The sequence below is a fragment of the Convolutriloba macropyga genome, chromosome 6 (genome assembly GCF_964194025.1).
Source record: "Convolutriloba macropyga chromosome 6, txConMacr16.3, whole genome shotgun sequence".
Lineage (NCBI taxonomy): Eukaryota > Metazoa > Xenacoelomorpha > Acoela > Convolutidae > Convolutriloba > Convolutriloba macropyga.
Window position 1 is genome coordinate 18,315,470 of NC_134473.1, and position 17,418 is coordinate 18,332,887.

The window sequence follows — 17,418 nt, forward strand, 5'->3', positions numbered from 1 at the left end:
TAACGGTTTTAGCTTCAAACGTTTGTTTCTTGGCTTTGTTATTACTCTTATTATGAGATTTGATAAACTATTTGAGATTTTTTTTATTTGTGAATATTATATTTTTTTGCTTTCTTTTTGATTTAAAACAATAACCGTAGGTAACAATGGGCTTTGAAATTTTGCGTAATTGAACTTTGGATAATGACATGTCTCAATTTCTTCATATGGAGATATAAATGAACATTTTAGGGATTTCATCGAAATTATTTCTTTTAAAGAATAGAAACGTATTTTTGAGCTTCGCACATCTTTGCTCTTTTTGTCGACCTATTAACCTGTCGCATTGAGGACAGATCCAATATTTTTACTAATGATGTATAGGTTGAAATGTGTTTTTAGGTTTTATCTGATGCGAGTTTGATTTTGGTGTAATTTTATTATTATAGAAATCGAGTTTTGGTGGTTAGTAATATTTGTTGTTTGATATTTATTATTGTCCTTTCTAGCAGTCCTGTTATCAATAACGTTAATCGGCCCTCTAGGGTGACATTATTGTATTCCATTGGTTGTATATGGAGCGATATGTATGGTTTTGAAAGTTTTCTATCTCCTCATCATTTGGTAGCCAATTAAGTCAAGAATGTGGATGAGCGGGGTCGGAACCTTATGTGCGTACGCACATTACCGAGCCTCCTTGTTTACTACGAACTTATCCAACTTTTGATATTTAAACTTATTTGATCCTCGAGGCCTAGTTATGGGCATGTTTATATGCATAAATTTTCTTTCAGCTTGACATACATTGCTTTCCCGAAAAGCATAATTGTCTCACAGTGTTGGAACACTATAAAATTACATCATTAACCGAGACTCCACGCTAAATTGAATATTCTCCGAAAGTTGAGCTGATTTTTCAAAAAAGCTTTTATTTTCAATTGGATAATTTAACGTCTTACTCTATGATAATTAATTATTTACAGGCTTTATGTATAATCAAACTTTTTTGGTATTGAGCAATATTGTGGTTGTTTTATATCTCTTCAGTTACTGTCACTTTAAAGTTGAAAAAAGATACGAATCGCAATAAATGTATCAATTTTTCTAATTTAAAAATATTTGTAGCATTGTTATTAATGCATGTTGATAATCAATGAATTTTCTTTATTAAACCCTCAAACCTTTGGACATTTATTTTCATTTCAATTTAGAAACGTCATTATCTCAAAAAGTTCCCAGATAACTTTTGCTGCTGAAAATAATTTTTATGTCAAGACGATCCGATCAAAACTAATATTTGACGTTGCGGGAACATAATTTGTTCAAAAGTTTGTTCTAACTTGCTGCTGTTTGAAGCCAATTTTAGCCAAATTTAATTAGTTGGCTAAGAGTTCAATTCAATGATTTAATTTTGTTTTATATTCGTCATTTTTGATTCGAACGTAAATCGTATGGCAAAACTAAACTAAATTTCCACTGCTAAGTTATCATAAATTTTTAAAACGAGAAAAGTTGAATCTTTCTGTAATACTTTATTGTATCAACTAAAAATTTAACTAAAAAGAACTAAATTTACAAAAATGGCCTTTGATTTTACCACAAACATTTCTTCGCCAAATACAAAGCTGCCTGCACTTTTTAACCGGCTAACCGATTCAATGCTTAATTTTAAATTGAACACTGCAGAAATTTTTAGCTCAATTTTTGAAGAGGACCCGGAATGCTTTGCTGGTCACTTGATCGTAGCCGCGTCTCAATTGATTGAAGATTTAAGCGGCGTCAATCTAGACAAATGTGACGAAATTTATAATAAATTGGGGGATAAAGTTACAGATTGGGAGAAGCGATGGTACAATGCAGTTTGCACAATCAGAAATGAATCGGCGAGGAAAGGATGCAAGATCCTTATTGACATGCTCTCCCTGTATCCCATGGATCTCATAGCTATCCTGATCGGTGAATCGATAATGTCAGCTTCGGTTGATAAACTATTAGTTCGCGATATGTTCAGCCGAGTCGCGCCCTATTACGACGCCAATCACCCTTACAAATATTGGGTCGATAGCATGCTCGGCTTCTCATTAATGGAAACATTTTCGACTGAACGTGGTGAGCAGATGGTTCTCAAAGCGTTCGATATGGAATCAAAACACCCCTTGACAATTCACAACCTCTGTCACGCTCTAGAATATACTGGAAAAGCGGAAAAGGCACTGGAGTTGATGGAGGACAACTTGGAACACTATGAGAACACAGCCATGAAAGTGCACAATTGTTTTCACATTGCCTACTTACAGGCAGGTTTGAACATTTTTATGTTAATTATTATATTTGTAGCTATTAGGGTACTCAAGAGAACCCGGGTTGAGTTTTCAACTCATAATGTAGAGAGTTTTGTTAATTGCAACGAAAGCATAAATATTTTTATCACACAACTCTTAAAGCGCTTTGAGGTGAATGATTTTTATTCACTACAATTAATAAAAACATAGCAGGACATACATTTCAAAGAATTTTCATTGTCTAAACAAAAAATAGACCTATAATGGACTCTGGTTGGATTGGGGAAACCATTTCGAAAAAAATTCTATCAAATGAATAGAAAAAACAGTAAAAATTGAGCCAAAAATGCCTCTTGTAAACAAAAAAACCACTAGCGAGAAAGCCAATATTTGCTCATACACAGTTTTACGCTCTATTTAGAAACTAAAATGAAAAAAGTTCACACCACAAAACCACTCGCTTCTTCGCTCAACTTCCTGTTTCGGCGTGATCAAAATCATCACTTCAAAAATCATGAAAATTTGTGAACAGATCTTAACAAAAACATAGCCGGAAGACTTCCGGAAACGACTCGGTGTATTCAATTGACAATACTAACTAACATAATGAGCCTCATAACTCTTTATGTTAATCAATTTCAAGCAATAACATACAAATTAACTATGGAAAAATAACTGACAACAAAAGAGGACACAGAATTTGATCTAAAAAATTTCAATGAGAGTAGCGACCCCAAAGGAACTACCTGCGAAAACCCTTCGACACAGCTTGTTCGCATGCAACAAAGGACTACCATTGATAGAAAAAGCGTCAAAATAGTTCAATTAAATTAAAAGCAAGAACCGATTCAGCAACGATAATATCTTGCCAAAAAAATATATAAATATATATGTACATGTATACATATATATATATATATATATATATATATATATATATATATGTATATAAATATATATATATATATATATATATATATATATATATATATGTATATATATATATATATATATATATATATATATATATAATAAAAATTTTATAACAAAATTTAAATAAATTTTAATCAAAAAATTTGTTATGCGTACTAGAGGTATCTGTTCATATAACTGTTGTAGTATATTCAGATCTTGTTCCGGATATCATCCAATCTGTGGATCACTTTTTTATTTTTTCAGAGTTCGGAAGGTTTGACGAAGCGCTAGACATTGTTGAGACTAAAATAATTGACTCTATTGACAAAATGTCTACACTTAGCGACACATGTGGTCTGTTGTGGTCTATCAAAATGGCCGATCATACTGTGAGCAAATCGTCATTCTCAAAACTTCTCGAGAAATTTGGCAATAAAATGAACAATCACGGTCCGGCTTTCTTTGCCGCTCATTTCGCCGCTGCAATGATAGGTGCCGAAAAGTATGATACATTGAAGACATTCAGGAAATCGGTCAACACTTTTGTTCAAGATTTTAACCATCATGATGTTGTTAAAAAGTATGAAAACTTTGGGTTTTCAGTCATGGATTCGTTTGAAGCGTATTCTTATCAAGATTATTCAACTGCATTTGCAAAGATCTACGACGTTGAGCATGAAATGTTTTCGGCTGGCGGAAGTCAAACTCAACGAGAAATTTTCAACAAACTAACTTACAGTTGCCTGGAGAAGACGGAAACGGAGGAATTGGATAGGAAATTGTTCGGGTTGCTAAACCAGAGGGCTGTATACAGGGCTCTCACTCCATCCTGGGAACGAAAATATCAACTGCTCAGTCAAAAATTGCGTTTTAATTTATATGAAAGCCAGTGAGTCACATATATATTTACTGAACATCAAAGTAGGTTAATGCCGGTTAATGTGAAAATTCAACTAGTTGGGTGAATTTATGCCACTATCTGATCATATTTTGAGAATCTAAACAGAACAGTAACTTACCTGGTAAAAAAATTATCCGATATCAAAATTGTCGAACTCAATCTAACTGGCCCCTGTCTCAAAACATGTATCACAAAATACGTATGTATCATAAGGTAGGTATCACATGAACGAACTTACATTCCCGTTAATCATTATAGAAAGTACTGTCAAAAATTTTCCTGGTATATAATTTTTTTCTTTGTTGTTACACTGGGATTGAGTTCACCAATTTTACATTGGGATATCCGGTAAGTTACCAATGCGTATAATCTGATTTTTCCAGAAACTTTCAGACTAGATACTACTAGAAGAGAAACTTTCAGACTAGATACTACAAGAAGAATTTTGTAGCTGAACAAATATTTTTTAACAAATTGTTTTGAGAATTTGAGGAAGTTGTTGAGATACCACGTCAATAGTCAGCATTTTCACTACCCAAAACGTCACGATGCACATCTGCATTTTAAATTTTGTATAACATTGCTATAGTTTTTTTCTACGCCAATAAATAATGGATCTAGTCAATAAGAATCTTCGTTAATGTATTTTTGTATGAAGTTCGTTTCAACATTTTTGATTACCAATGAAGCTCTGCTTCAACGCTTTACTGATTAGGTATGGCTTTCTGAATCCAAACGGAAACAAATGGATAAGTGGTATAAGTTACAATCTTGTGAATTTGTTAGGGCACGTGGTAAATGTTGGTTACAGTTGGAGTAAAAATCCATAGAAAAAAATGAATCCCTAGTGATGAAAAAATTTTAACTCTTGCAAGAATTTGGCATGAAATCTTATAACTGTTGTGTTTTTATATAAATTTGTATCCATCTTGCAAGATTCTTGCAAGATTTTGAATTTTGAATCCATCGTGTAAGAATTTTGTAGGATTTGGAATTTAAATTTTTGTCCTGGTTAGTTGTCTGCTTTCTGTGGTTGGTAGAGCTGAAATAGATAATCAAATGTCGGAAAATCTAAATTTACTGAAGTCAAGTTCAAGCCTGACTTTTTTGAGATTCTCCGGTATGATTTTTGTGGTTCCTCTCTCATTCTTTTTCAATCCGGGCTTGGGACCAGCAGTGAGGGAGTTACTGATATCAGAGAACTGATACAGTACGGTAAAAAAAGCCGCACTTACACAGTTCTTCAAAACAAAAAACGACAAAAGCCAGATTAAATAAATCACTAAATATAAAATATTAATAAGTTTTATTCAAACTTTAGCAATAAACTTATATGACATTCAAAAAGTATTGAGAAAAAATTCAAATAGAATCCGTTCTGCTGATCAAAAATTTTGTTAACAGCCAATTCATTTGTTTTTCAGTTAGTTTTAGCTGCCAAAAATACACAAATAAATTCTAAATTCAAGAACTTGCAAGGTTCTTTTGAATCCGGGCTAAAAATTCTTCCATTGATTTCGGTTTTGTAACTTGTTTAATAAACAATAGTTTGTCTCAAAGGTGTTTTCTAAAACATTAGTACCCTGATTTTCTTTTTTTACCTAGAAGAATCTTGCGAATTTTGAATTACCTTGCAAGATTCTTTCAAGATTTGAATCCGCTCATCACTAGGGTTAATAATACCAAAGGTTATTTACTCGCTGCATCCGTATTTCCGTTGTTTTTTGGTTGGGTAATTGAGCGACAAGAAGCAATCTATGGCACTCAAATTTCAGGTAATGCTTTAACTGACTGACTCACTTTTGAGCATCTTGGTTGTTTCAGTCAAATGTCGTAGTCCACATAACATACAGCATAACTAGGATTCAAACATTAACTAGAAATCACTTTAAAAAATTGCACCGTAGTGAGAAAAGCCCGATCTGTTTATATGATTTTGTTTGTCAGGCTGCGTGAACAGATCAGAGATACCACTGTAAAACTATTAGTCTGGTACCTTTCCTTATTTTTTTAATATGGAGTGTCGAACAGACTTTGAGTCCAAGCCTGAGCATTTTTTTAGGCACCTTAAGCTTGTGTTTCCAACTCAGTCTTCGCTCTTTGGTGTCTCCTGTTGTGTCAGCGGTTTTGTTTATTATCAAATCTATTGTTTAAAATTAAATGAACGAACAGCGAGCACCCCTGCCCGCCACGCTCCCAAAAATGAAAGTTAAGTTGTAAAAATTGTGACTAAAATGCACTATGGTACCAAACTGCATTTCACCGCAAATTTTCTGCTTTTAAAGCACAATCAGTTCTTCTTAAGCATGATTTAAACCAAGGCGCAAAAAAGGTTTGAAATTTAGAAGTTTCAACAGAAATTTCAATCTTATTTTCTCCGTTTACACAGAAAAGTTGGATGAAACGCTTTGATCTTCCACTCTTTGACCAGTTGTTACGCTGAGAAATGTCGGATTTTCATCACCCAATATATAAAAACGACTAAACTTGAAATCAAGATCTAGTGCACAGTATACTTAGTAACGTTGCCTACAAAAATCCAAAAAAAGTTAGTCAACGATGATATAAAAACTCCCAAAACCTCACTGGAGCGCTCTAGAGTAAATCATAACGCTTTATTTTGGTACAATTTCCCGAGGACAAATTTCAAAGAATATGCTGTTCTTACAAGAATTGCTGAAAAAAATTCAGTTGATTAAGAAAATCAAGTGTTTTCGTTCGAAACGGTGTATTAATATACTAAAGAATTCTTTGTTTTGGTAGCAGAAAGTGGTTTTTCCTGTTAAATCTGGAGTGCGCATCTTCGGCAACAGAATTGTTCGCATTTCTTCAAATGGTACGAGAATTTTTGAAGTTTTTAGTTCGGGCAAACAATCACTTGTGTGTTTGAGTGCAATGCAAGCCCTTGGACGGAAAGTATTTGTTAGGTGTTCAAAAAAAATTGAAGTTTTGAATAATTACGAAGAAGAAAATGCTTTTTCAGGAATTTATTTTTCAACAAGATAAAATTCCGCCGCTTAAATCAAAGACTATCAGTAATATTTTGCAAGGGAAAAACAAGAGAGTACTTCATTGGCCTGTTTACACTTCAGATCCGAATTCTATGCAAAATTTTTGCGATTACTGAAACAGACGTTTTTTACGAAAAATTAAGATTAAAATTTGTCAGAAGCTTGGAACAAAATTGACGCAGTTGCTGTGAGAAACCAATATAAAAACCATATGGACCACCTTTTAGACGTTAAAAAGCTAAGAATGTAGTGACCTCTTACAAGAGAAGAAATTTGAACTCCAAATGTTGTTTTATTTGTTCTATGTAATGCTTTTTAAAAACATTCAGGTGTACATAGCCTTTTGGTTGTATAAACGGTTGTATTAACTTTTAGCTGCATAAAATTTTGGTGTATAAACGCTCCCATCGAGAAGAGTTTTTCAAATTTTTGTAGTAACTAAAAACAAAAAGCTAGCAGTAATATTACTGTTGCGGTCAAAACTAATGCTTTAAATTTTTCTTATCAAATTATTAGATCGTTTTATGTCTATATGAGTCTATAGCTAGGCCCTCTACCGGCAATTCTCATCTATTAGAGCGACGGAATTGGGTCAAGTTCGATCAATGTTGAATTTTATATTAGAAGTAATGTAAAAACATACTAAAATGTTGGAAAAAATAAAATTTAACCTTGGTGCAAGACCTTCAAGGTCACTGGTGTATATTTCTCATATGTACTCTCATTCCCTTATGCGTTGCTTTCATTTTCAATAGTTTTCATCTCAAGGTCACAACTTTTGTTTCCGATAGTCGGGTGACCTTGAAAAGGTGCTGTACTTTTGATGTGCTCTAGCTCCTAGGGACTTGGATTTAGGACCCTGAAAGGGGGGGTTGGGCATACTTTTCACTTGATACTCTAACCAATGGTCCTAGTCTCGATGCTCATTTCGTTCATCGACTTTGCAACTTTACCCTGAACGGCGGATTTTCCCTTTTTCGAATTCCATCTAGTTTTTGCCATATAATTATATGATCAATTAGTTGCGTTGTGTCAATACGTTTTCTAAATGTCACGAGCAATGCCATAATTATGACAGCTTTTGATATGTGGGCGAATTCATACTTTCCATTTCAGTTATGAACAAACTTTGGTTAATATTTGAATAATACATTAAGTTTTCCTGTTTTAAAGATTGTTTAGATGTCAAATGTTGTGTCAGAAATGTTTTACTTTAGTTTTTGATGAACCTTCAATAATCACGCCATATTGCTATGTTTAACGTTCAACTTCTCTACATAATCATTGTCTTAATATGGTTAATTTCATATTTACTTAATAATTTGCTATGTAAACAGATTAAATTCCTGAATAGAATACTCCCTTTAGCTGTAAATGTCAGTTATGTAATGTTTAATAAGCACTCGTAAATGTCATCTGGTGAACATGTTACTAACAGAGCGAGCATTAGTGTAATTGGAGTCAAGTTGTATGACCTTTGAGTTACGAAATTCAAGTTATTTTCTTAAAGTTTTGCAGAAAATCCTAAGGAAATTACAGTCAAGAAAAGTTTCTAAAGCTTTAAACGAACCAGAACGTGCGTAGTGGTATTTTTAGTTTTTCACTACTAATATCAGCCGTAATATTAATGATCCGTATTCTCCCGGACATTTAAAAAGATAATATTCGTTGTTATTTATTATCAAAATGTTCAAGAAGTCGACAAAATCTCAGAAGGTTGCCAAGAAGTGGATGCCTTCTTCATCAGAACAACAAGCATTTTCCCAACAAATAATCATCATTCCATTCAGACGTGGCCGTCAAGAGCATTCTTTGGACTTGGTTAATTTGAATCAGAAGTATGACCAACTCAGAGGAAAAAGAGAATTGATACGATTGTTGAAAGGAAACTATCGTCTTGCTCGAGTTAGATCTGAAGTTGACGCGTACTTTGAAGAAGAAGACAAATTACTCAATCAGCTGAGTAAAGTAGTGGCCAAACACGGTGGGACTGGTTGCTCTGAGGTAACAGAGAAATGTATTGACTACAGAAGTCGTCTAACGGATCACAAATGCTACATTTTGAATCTTTTCGATCTAAAAGCAGCAGCATCAGAAAAAAGAATGGTTTCGTTTGGAGAAGTTTCAGTCTCCGCATTCACTACATTGGCAGAAGATGCTTCAAATGCAGCAGTTCTAACGGACAGTACTCCTCAGGACAATGGCGTAAACCTTGTGAGCAGTGGCTCACAGAAAGAGAAAAGCGACAGTCCGACTCAAAACACAAGTCAAGTGGGTAAATCTGGTAATTACTCATTGGAGAACAAGCTTGCAAGAGAGGAGGAGAAGAGATTGCTAAAGCTTCAGAAAGTTGAAGAAAGACAGGAGAAGGCCGAAAAGAATGCCAACATCGAGTCCAAAAAGCTTCAAATGGAGTTTGAAAGAAAGCAAAGAGAGCACGAAGAACGGATGAGACAAGTTGAAGAAAAACTTCAACTTCGCTTGATGGAAGCTGAATTAGAAAGTTCTTCTGGAGAGACTTCTGACAAATCTAAACAATCAAGTGAAACAGAGTCTGATGACGAATTTTCCCCGAAAGAACTTCACGCGGTATACGATGAGTACGCAGAAAACCTCAAAGTTCAACTGCCAGAAGTGGAGCGTCCATCAAGTTCTTTTTTAAAAACAGATAGTTATTCGAGTCGTTTAAAAAAGTATCGACAGCAGTACAGTTTAGGAGAAGATATCGAAAATCCATTTGAGCAGCAAACAAGAATTCAAAGTACACCTCTGGGAAGCAGAGATAGACGATTTTCACCTGATAGATACGCCTATTCAAATTCATTCTTGTCTCCAAGAGACAACGGTAATGATATCTTTTCAACACCAACCAACAATGGTAACAGAAGTTTGCCAAAATTAAAATTGCGCGAATTTGATGGTAATCCATTGGATTGGCCTGAATGGAGTGGAATGTTTCTGTCTAAAATACACAGCAGCAGTATTAGTCGAGACAAGAAAATGAGCCACTTGAAGACATTGCTTGTTGGAAAAGCAAAACGAGCTGTCAATGGAATGGGCTACTCTGGAACAATGTACGATCAGGCGTGGAACACACTGCAAAGAAAGTTTGGCCAGCCTCAACACATTGTCTCTTCACAACTTGCCAAAATTCAGAACTTCCCTCAGGTTAAATTTAGCGACTTATCATCCTTGATAGAGTTTGCTGATAAGGTATCAACGTTTGTGAACATTCTACAGCAATTTTGGTACTCAAACGACTTGTTTTCTTCTAGTAACCTTGATATTGCGGTCAGCAAGTTGCCGTTAGATACAAAGCGTCGATGGTTTGCCTTTATAGAGGCCCCAACCAAAGCAAGACGAATACCAAACCTGGTCGAGTTTAATAATTGGTTGCAAGAAGAAGCGCAAGTACATGAGCGATTAGTTCATTGTGCGCCTACATCGTCAAAATTCGAAACACAAACGACAAAGTTCGGTAAGAAACCTGATTTCAAGAAAAGTCCAAAGCCCAGCGAGTCAGCCTTCAGTTCAAATGACGATAAAACTTGGACCGAAAACAAATTTCCTATCGAAGGTTCAGATCATAGGGTCTGGAACTGCGATAAGTTCAAGAACATGAAAATAGATGAACGATACAATGTCGTTAAAGAAAAGAAGCCATGTTTTTGTTGTCTTGCTGATAACCATGCAGCAAAAGACTGTCCAAGGAAGAGAAATTGTGGCGTTGATGGCTGTGAGAAAACCCACAACAAGTTGCTTCACTACAAGGAAAGGTCGGAAAACTTGAAACCCATTAACAAGACAGAAGTGACTAATTTAACCAGCAATGTGGAGTCAATAAGAGGTTTAATGCAAATAGCACGTGTCAGAATCTTCGGATATGAAGGACAACTCGAAGATTCTCTTGCTGTTTGTGACACGGGGTCCACTCAGACGTGGGTGGATGAAGACTTGTTAGAAAAGCTTGAATTACGTGGAGAACCAGTGTCGTTAAATGTTACTGGAATTCACGGCACACAAATTACAACATGCAGAGCGGTTCAGGCTACAATTGGGCCGGCTAACTGTATGCAAGACAAAGGAAAGCTACTCACAATTCACAGTCAAAAGAACTGGGAACTTGGAACAAGCGTTTACAATGTCCAGGAGATGAAAGCAATGTATCCGTACTTGAAGTGTGTGGGTTTCAAGCAGATCGATTTGAAGAAAAAAGTTGCGATCATTCTAGGCCAGAATGCTTATGAACTGATTCGACCTGTCAAATACAAAAATGGCGGTGAGAACAAACCGTGGGCTATTAAGTTACCACTTGGATGGACAGTCAGTAGTCCAGTTCCAATTAATCAGCTAAAACTCAGCGCAGCGTGTCATGTTGCCAACAATGACGACATGAAACTGGCTGAAGTTGTCAAGAAGTGGTGGGATATGGAGTCCTACGGAACACTTAAAGTTGCCGACAAGAGATCAAAAGAAGACAAACTAGCCACCGAGATTCTAAACTCAACGATCAAACTCAACGGTGAACGATATGAAGTTGGTTTATTATGGAACGGTGAACAAGCAGCTTTATCCAACAACTTTTCATCAGCATTGGGACAACTTCGAGGGTTGCAGCTTCGATTACAGACAGACGAATTACTTAAAGTGAAATATACAGAAACAATTAACTCAGATCTTAGTAAAAGATATACCTCAATTCTTTCTAGCAGCGACTTGGCAGCAACAACCAATCAACAAGTCTGGTATGTACCACATCACCCAGTTTTGAATCCTCACAAACCCGACAAAGTGAGGAGAGTATGTAACGCAGCCAGTAAATTTCGCGGGAAAAGTCTCAACGACAGGCTTCTAGCAGGTCCGGATTTGCTAGCCAGTCTGATGGGAATCTTGGCACGATTCCGAGAGAACCGATCTGCTTTGAGTGCCGACATTGAAGAAATGTTCCTTCAAGTTGAAGTCAGACCGGAAGATTGAAAGTTTCTACGGTTTCTATGGTCAGATGAAAATGATCAATTAGTACAATAGACATATATTTGGCAATAAATCGTCTCCAACTTGTGCAAACTTTGCGCTACAAAGATGTGCAACGGACAATGCTGAAAATTCAGATCGAGCTAGTCACATAGCATGCCATAACTTCTATATGAATGTTCTACTTGTCTCGCTGCAGAGTCGGGAAGAAGCTGCTGACGTCAAAGCAGAATTAATTGCTCTTTTAGCAAAAGGTGGTTTCAAACTAACTAAGTGGGCTACTAATTTTTATTTAGATGAAGTACATGACAAGGCCCTGACGATTCTTGGATTAGAATGGAACAATAAAACCGACACGCTGAAAGTATGCAGAGGTTTACAGTTTAAGCCTGAAAAATATTGGACCCAGCGAAAAGTGCTATCAATTTTCTCTAGCGTGTTTGATCCTTTGGGATTTCTTGCTCCATTTGTAATCCGTGGAAGAATAATCCTGAAAGGCATATGGCAGACAAGAGGACAACAATGGGACTCATTTATCGACGAGAACCTCAGTGATCAATTCTCGGATTGGGTCGGAGAATTGAATGCCGGTGAAGTGTTTGAAGTCAGCAGATGGTATGAAACGTCGAGCGAAAACATTCGAAATGAGTTGCACGTTTTCGGTGATGGTTCAGAGGACGCATTTTGTGCGGTAGCATATCTTGTAACAGAAAACAATCAATCAGAGCGTAAAGTATCCTTTATCATAGGAAAAGCCAGAGTTGCACCTGTAAAGCGTCATACAATTCCAAAACTTGAGCTCATGGCAGCATTAACCGGGAATCGACTGAAAGACACAATCATGAAGGAACACTCAATTCATTTCCATAAAGTTTTTATGTGGTCTGATTCTACAACAGTTATACAGTGGATAAGATCGAACAACGAGAAACAGCCTACATTTGTTGCAAAAAGAGTAGCAGAAATACTCGACACTTCAACTGTGGACGAATGGCACCACATGGAAGGTGCTAAGAATCCAGCCGACCTTGGAACAAGAGGTCTCAGCTTCGATGACATAGCCAACAGTAATTGGATCAAGGGTCCAGATTGGCTGCTACAACCGATCTTGTTAAACGAAGATAATCAGCTTCCAGCCGAGCAGGATATGAATGTTCAAGTTTACGTGGCAAACAAAGTAATTGGTGTAGTCGATTGGAAACGATACAGCCAATACAACCGATTGAGGCGAACAATTGCTTGGATTTTATCGCTTGCCAGAAAGAACTCTGAAGTGCATTCACTACTAGAAGAAGCTGCACATTTGATTTGGAAATTAGTTCAGCTGGAAGTCTATTCTAAAGAAATTGATGACTTGAAATCCAAGAAAACAGTTTCTTCAAACAGCAAAATTGTTTCCTTATCTCCATTCATTGATTCTAACGGTGTCCTGAGAGCAAAAGGACGACTGAGGAGAACTAATTTACCATTCGAGACAAAACACCCAATTATTTTGCCTAGCAAACATAGAGCAGTCGAATTGTTTCTGAGCTATCAGCACAAAATTTTTTCATCACGAAGGGGTGGAGTATATTCGGAACGAAGTACAGAAGAAATTGTGGATATTTGGATTAAGAAGCGCGCTGAGAGCAGTGAAACACAATTGTGTAACATGTCGACTGTTTAATAGCGGTAAAACTCCACAGATGAGTGATTTACCGACACACCGAGTGACGAATAATGTCCGACCATTCACAAATACCGGTGTCGATTATTTCGGACCGTTTGAAGTAAAGATGTTCGGACGTACAATGAAGAAATGGGTGTGTCTCTTTACCTGCTTGAGTGTTAGAGCTGTTCATCTGGAACTGGTTGACAGCTTGGACACTGAAGCTTGCATTGGTGCTGTTCATAGGTTCATTGCAAGAAGAGGTCAACCTCAATCAATAATCTCAGACAATGGAACAAATTTTGTTGGAGCGGGTAGAGAGTTCAAGGAAGCCTTCCAGAAGCTCAGGAAAGACGAACTAGCAAGTAGACTGGCAGAGGAGAGCATCAAGTGGACCTTCAACCCGCCTGCAGCTCCTCACTTTGGAGGTGTATGGGAACGTCTTGTGAAATCTTGCAAGAAAGCTCTGTACAATGTTCTCGGCAAACAGAGCTTAACTGAAGACAGACTTCGCACAGTACTCTGTGTAGTTGAGCAGTTAATGAACAACCGACCACTTACGGATGTTAGTGGAGATGTCACCGATTTACAGCCACTGACACCAAACCACTTTCTGATAGGTCAAATTAGCATTAATTGGCCAAATGCGTTGTTTTCTGGAACTACTGCGAGTTACAGAAAGCTGTTCAGAGATCAACATAGCATCCTAGTTGCCGTATGGAACCATTGGGTGTCTGAGTATTTGCCAAGCCTACAGCAGAGGACGAAGTGGGCCAGGGAAACAAGGAAAAACTTATCGAGCCAAAAACTGGTGACCTGGTTTGGATAGTCGATAAGAATGTGCATCCATTCAACTTCCCGTTAGGAAGAATTCAAGAAGTTTATAAGAGTGACGACGAAACAGCCAGATCAGCGCTAGTAAAAACTGCAACGGGTAGCTACAAAAGACCTATTGTGAAGTTGATCACTGTAAATAGTGACCGCAAGTGATGTTATTTTTGGATTTGTGACCAAAAACTGGTCCGGCTATGTTGCGGTCAAAACAAATACTTTAAATTTTTTTATCAAATTATTAGATCGTTTTATGATAAGTCTATAGCTAGGCCCTCTACCGGCAATTCTCATCTATTAGAGCGACGGAATTGGGTCAAGTTCGATCAATGTTGAATTTTATATTAGAAATAATGTAAAAACATACTAAAATGTTGGAAAAAATAATATTTAACCTTGGTGCAAGACCTTCAAGGTCACTGGTGTATATTTCTCATATGTACTCTCATTCCCTTATGCTTTGCTTTCATTTTCAATAGTTTTCATCTCAAGGTCACAACTTTTGTTTCCGATAGTCGGGTGACCTTGAAAAGGTGCTGTACTTTGATGTGCTCTAGCTCCTAGGGACTTGGATTTAGGACCCTGAAAGGGGGGTTGGGCATACTTTTCACTTGATACTCTAACCATTGGTCCTAGTCTCGATGCTCATTTCGTTCATCGAATTTGCAACTTTACCCTGAACGGCGGGTTTTCCCTTTTTCGAATTCCATCTAGTTTTTGCCATATAATTATATGATCAATTAGTTGCGTTGTGTCAGTATGCTTTCTAAATGTCACGAGCAATGCCATAATTATGACAGCTTTTGATATGTGGGCGAATTCATACTTTCTATTTCAGTTATGAACAAACTTTGGTTAATATTTGAATAATACATTAAGTTTTCCTGTTTTAAAGATTGTTTAGATGTCAAATGTTGTGTCAGAAATGTTTTACGTTAGTTTTTGATGAACCTTCAATAATCACGCCATATTGCTATGTTTAATGTTCAACTTCTCTAAACAATCATTGTCTTAATATGATTAATTTCATATTTACTTAATAATTTGCTATGTAAACAGATTAAATTCCTGAACAGAATACTCCCTTTAACTGTAAATGTCAGTTATGTAATGTTTTATTACCACTCGTAAATGTCATCTGGTGAACATAATACTAACAGAGCGAGCATTAGTGTAATTGGAGTCAAGTTGTATGACTTTTGAGTTACGAAATTCAAGTTATTTTCTTAAAGTTTTGCAGAAAATCCTAAGGAAATTACAGTCAAGAAAAGTTTCTAAAGCTTTAGACGAACCAGAACGTGCGTAAAGGTATTTTTAGTTTTTCACTACTAATATCAGCCGTAATAATTACATTTAGTTTCTGTATAACCCGTATTTGAAGCATTGTATATTTTAACACTATTTGAAAGTCTGTGTTAATGATTTGTTTGAAGCACGATAATAGGATAAAAAACCAGTAGACTGCTGACAATATATTCGACTATGGGATGATTTGAAAAAGTGAGGTTTTCCTAGGTTGAGGTCCTCGTTTATGACGCAGACCGTTTTTGAGCGCACACAGGGGGTACGGTGCGTTCAAAAATACACAGGCAAGGAATTTTTTTAACGGGCAACATAAACGCATCAGTACTTACGGTCCAGCCAAAGTCTGCCCCATAGACAAGACAAAAACGGCCCCATAGACGCACCAACTCTGCAACGTAGACGAGCCACTTTCATCACATACGTGAGCCAAGTTCTCCAAAACAAACGAACAAAACTTTGTCATAGGCAAGCTAACTTAAGTGAAGGATAAATTGATCCTTAATTTTTTAGTCTCAGCAATGCTTTCAGCTTTAATGCTCTAGTCTCTAAGTTCTCAGATCCCGACAAGGCGTTTCAGAACACTGAGTTTATCAGAATTTCACTTCACAGGAATGGAGTTTGATATAATTGTACGTATATTCATTGATCGTGTGGTACATTGAGTAGTGCAAACCCCTTATTTTATAGTTTTGCCATTCACTTTAGATCTGATTTAATCTTCATTTATTTGTTGAATTGATCTCCAAAATTTTACAACTTTATTTGAACCAAATTTAGAAACCCGTCACCAACTTGTAATTGCATGTTTAATTGCAAGTTATCACATGATACATGATTAATTGTCTGAGGCTGAAGAAATTTTTAAATTTGTTCATCTCTTCTAAATTTGTTTACCCAGTTGTCAGACAATTCGTGAGAAAACGTAATCTAAATTCCAGTTGAAACTTGTAAATTGACCATAAATCGTATCCTCAGTTTTCAATTAAATATTCAGTTGATTTTCTTATGTGTAAAATTCATCCAGCAGATCCTGGTTTAAATTTTTAATATAGTATACCTGTTTTAACTAGTTAACCAAACAACCAGAATTTGCGTTCTAACAAGAACGAATTGAGCAACACCTCGGAAGACACCATTTTCTATTGAGCCCTTCGTGTAACGAACAAATTCAGAGCCACAAATACGATAGGAGAAATAGAGGATTTAGTTGAGACTGGCAGCTCTGGATGGGAAAAACATAGTCAAACTGTCACCCGAGCCCCAAATTGTGAATCCAAATAAATATCCGACAAAAAAGTGACAGACAAATAAGTCAAAGTCAACTGAAGCTACAAGGGGACCATAAATCCCACCAAATCTCAAGAAATTTAAATCCTGCGTGGAGAGTGCCAATAGGCTTTATGGGATCAAAAGTTTGTTTTGCTTCGAAAAATTTCCATCTGTTTCGATTTTGTTTTGTTTTCGGGAGAAAACTTTACAGCGATCCAAAATTACAATTCGCATTTTCCTAAAGGAGTTTTTCAATAATGCTCTGTTTTTCAGATGGCCTTGTGGGGAAGTTTTTGGGTCCGA

General features: G+C 36.3%; 3 protein-coding genes across 3 annotated transcripts; all 3 read left to right on the forward strand.

Annotated features, from left to right (window-relative positions):
* The first annotated feature begins 1,559 nt into the window (after positions 1-1,559).
* On the forward strand, positions 1,560-4,069 carry LOC142341250 (tetratricopeptide repeat protein 38-like). The gene is made up of 2 exons (XM_075392169.1): positions 1,560-2,280; positions 3,441-4,069. The coding sequence occupies exons 1-2, from the start codon at positions 1,560-1,562 to the stop codon at positions 4,067-4,069; spliced, it is 1,350 nt and encodes a 449-aa protein (XP_075248284.1).
* Positions 4,070-12,234: 8,165 nt separating this feature from the next.
* LOC142341251 (uncharacterized) lies at positions 12,235-13,728 on the forward strand. The gene has a single exon (XM_075392170.1). The coding sequence runs from the start codon at positions 12,235-12,237 to the stop codon at positions 13,726-13,728; it is 1,494 nt and encodes a 497-aa protein (XP_075248285.1).
* A 19-nt stretch (positions 13,729-13,747) lies between these two features.
* LOC142341252 (uncharacterized) lies at positions 13,748-14,539 on the forward strand. Its single transcript, XM_075392172.1, has one exon. It carries the CDS (start codon positions 13,748-13,750, stop codon positions 14,537-14,539), a length of 792 nt encoding a protein of 263 aa, XP_075248287.1.
* Positions 14,540-17,418: the final 2,879 nt, after the last annotated feature.

What these genes read in the sequence shown, in the direction of transcription:
- LOC142341250 (XM_075392169.1), top strand. Translation starts at nt 1,560, where the DNA reads ATGGCCTTTGATTTTACCACAAACATTTCTTCGCCAAATACAAAGCTG. An exon ending in CATTGCCTACTTACAGGCAG is followed by an intron (nt 2,281 to 3,440) that starts GTTTGAACATTT and finishes TTATTTTTTCAG; the next exon opens with AGTTCGGAAGGTTTGACGAA.
- LOC142341251 (XM_075392170.1), top strand. Translation starts at nt 12,235, where the DNA reads ATGAATGTTCTACTTGTCTCGCTGCAGAGTCGGGAAGAAGCTGCTGAC.
- LOC142341252 (XM_075392172.1), top strand. Translation starts at nt 13,748, where the DNA reads ATGAGTGATTTACCGACACACCGAGTGACGAATAATGTCCGACCATTC.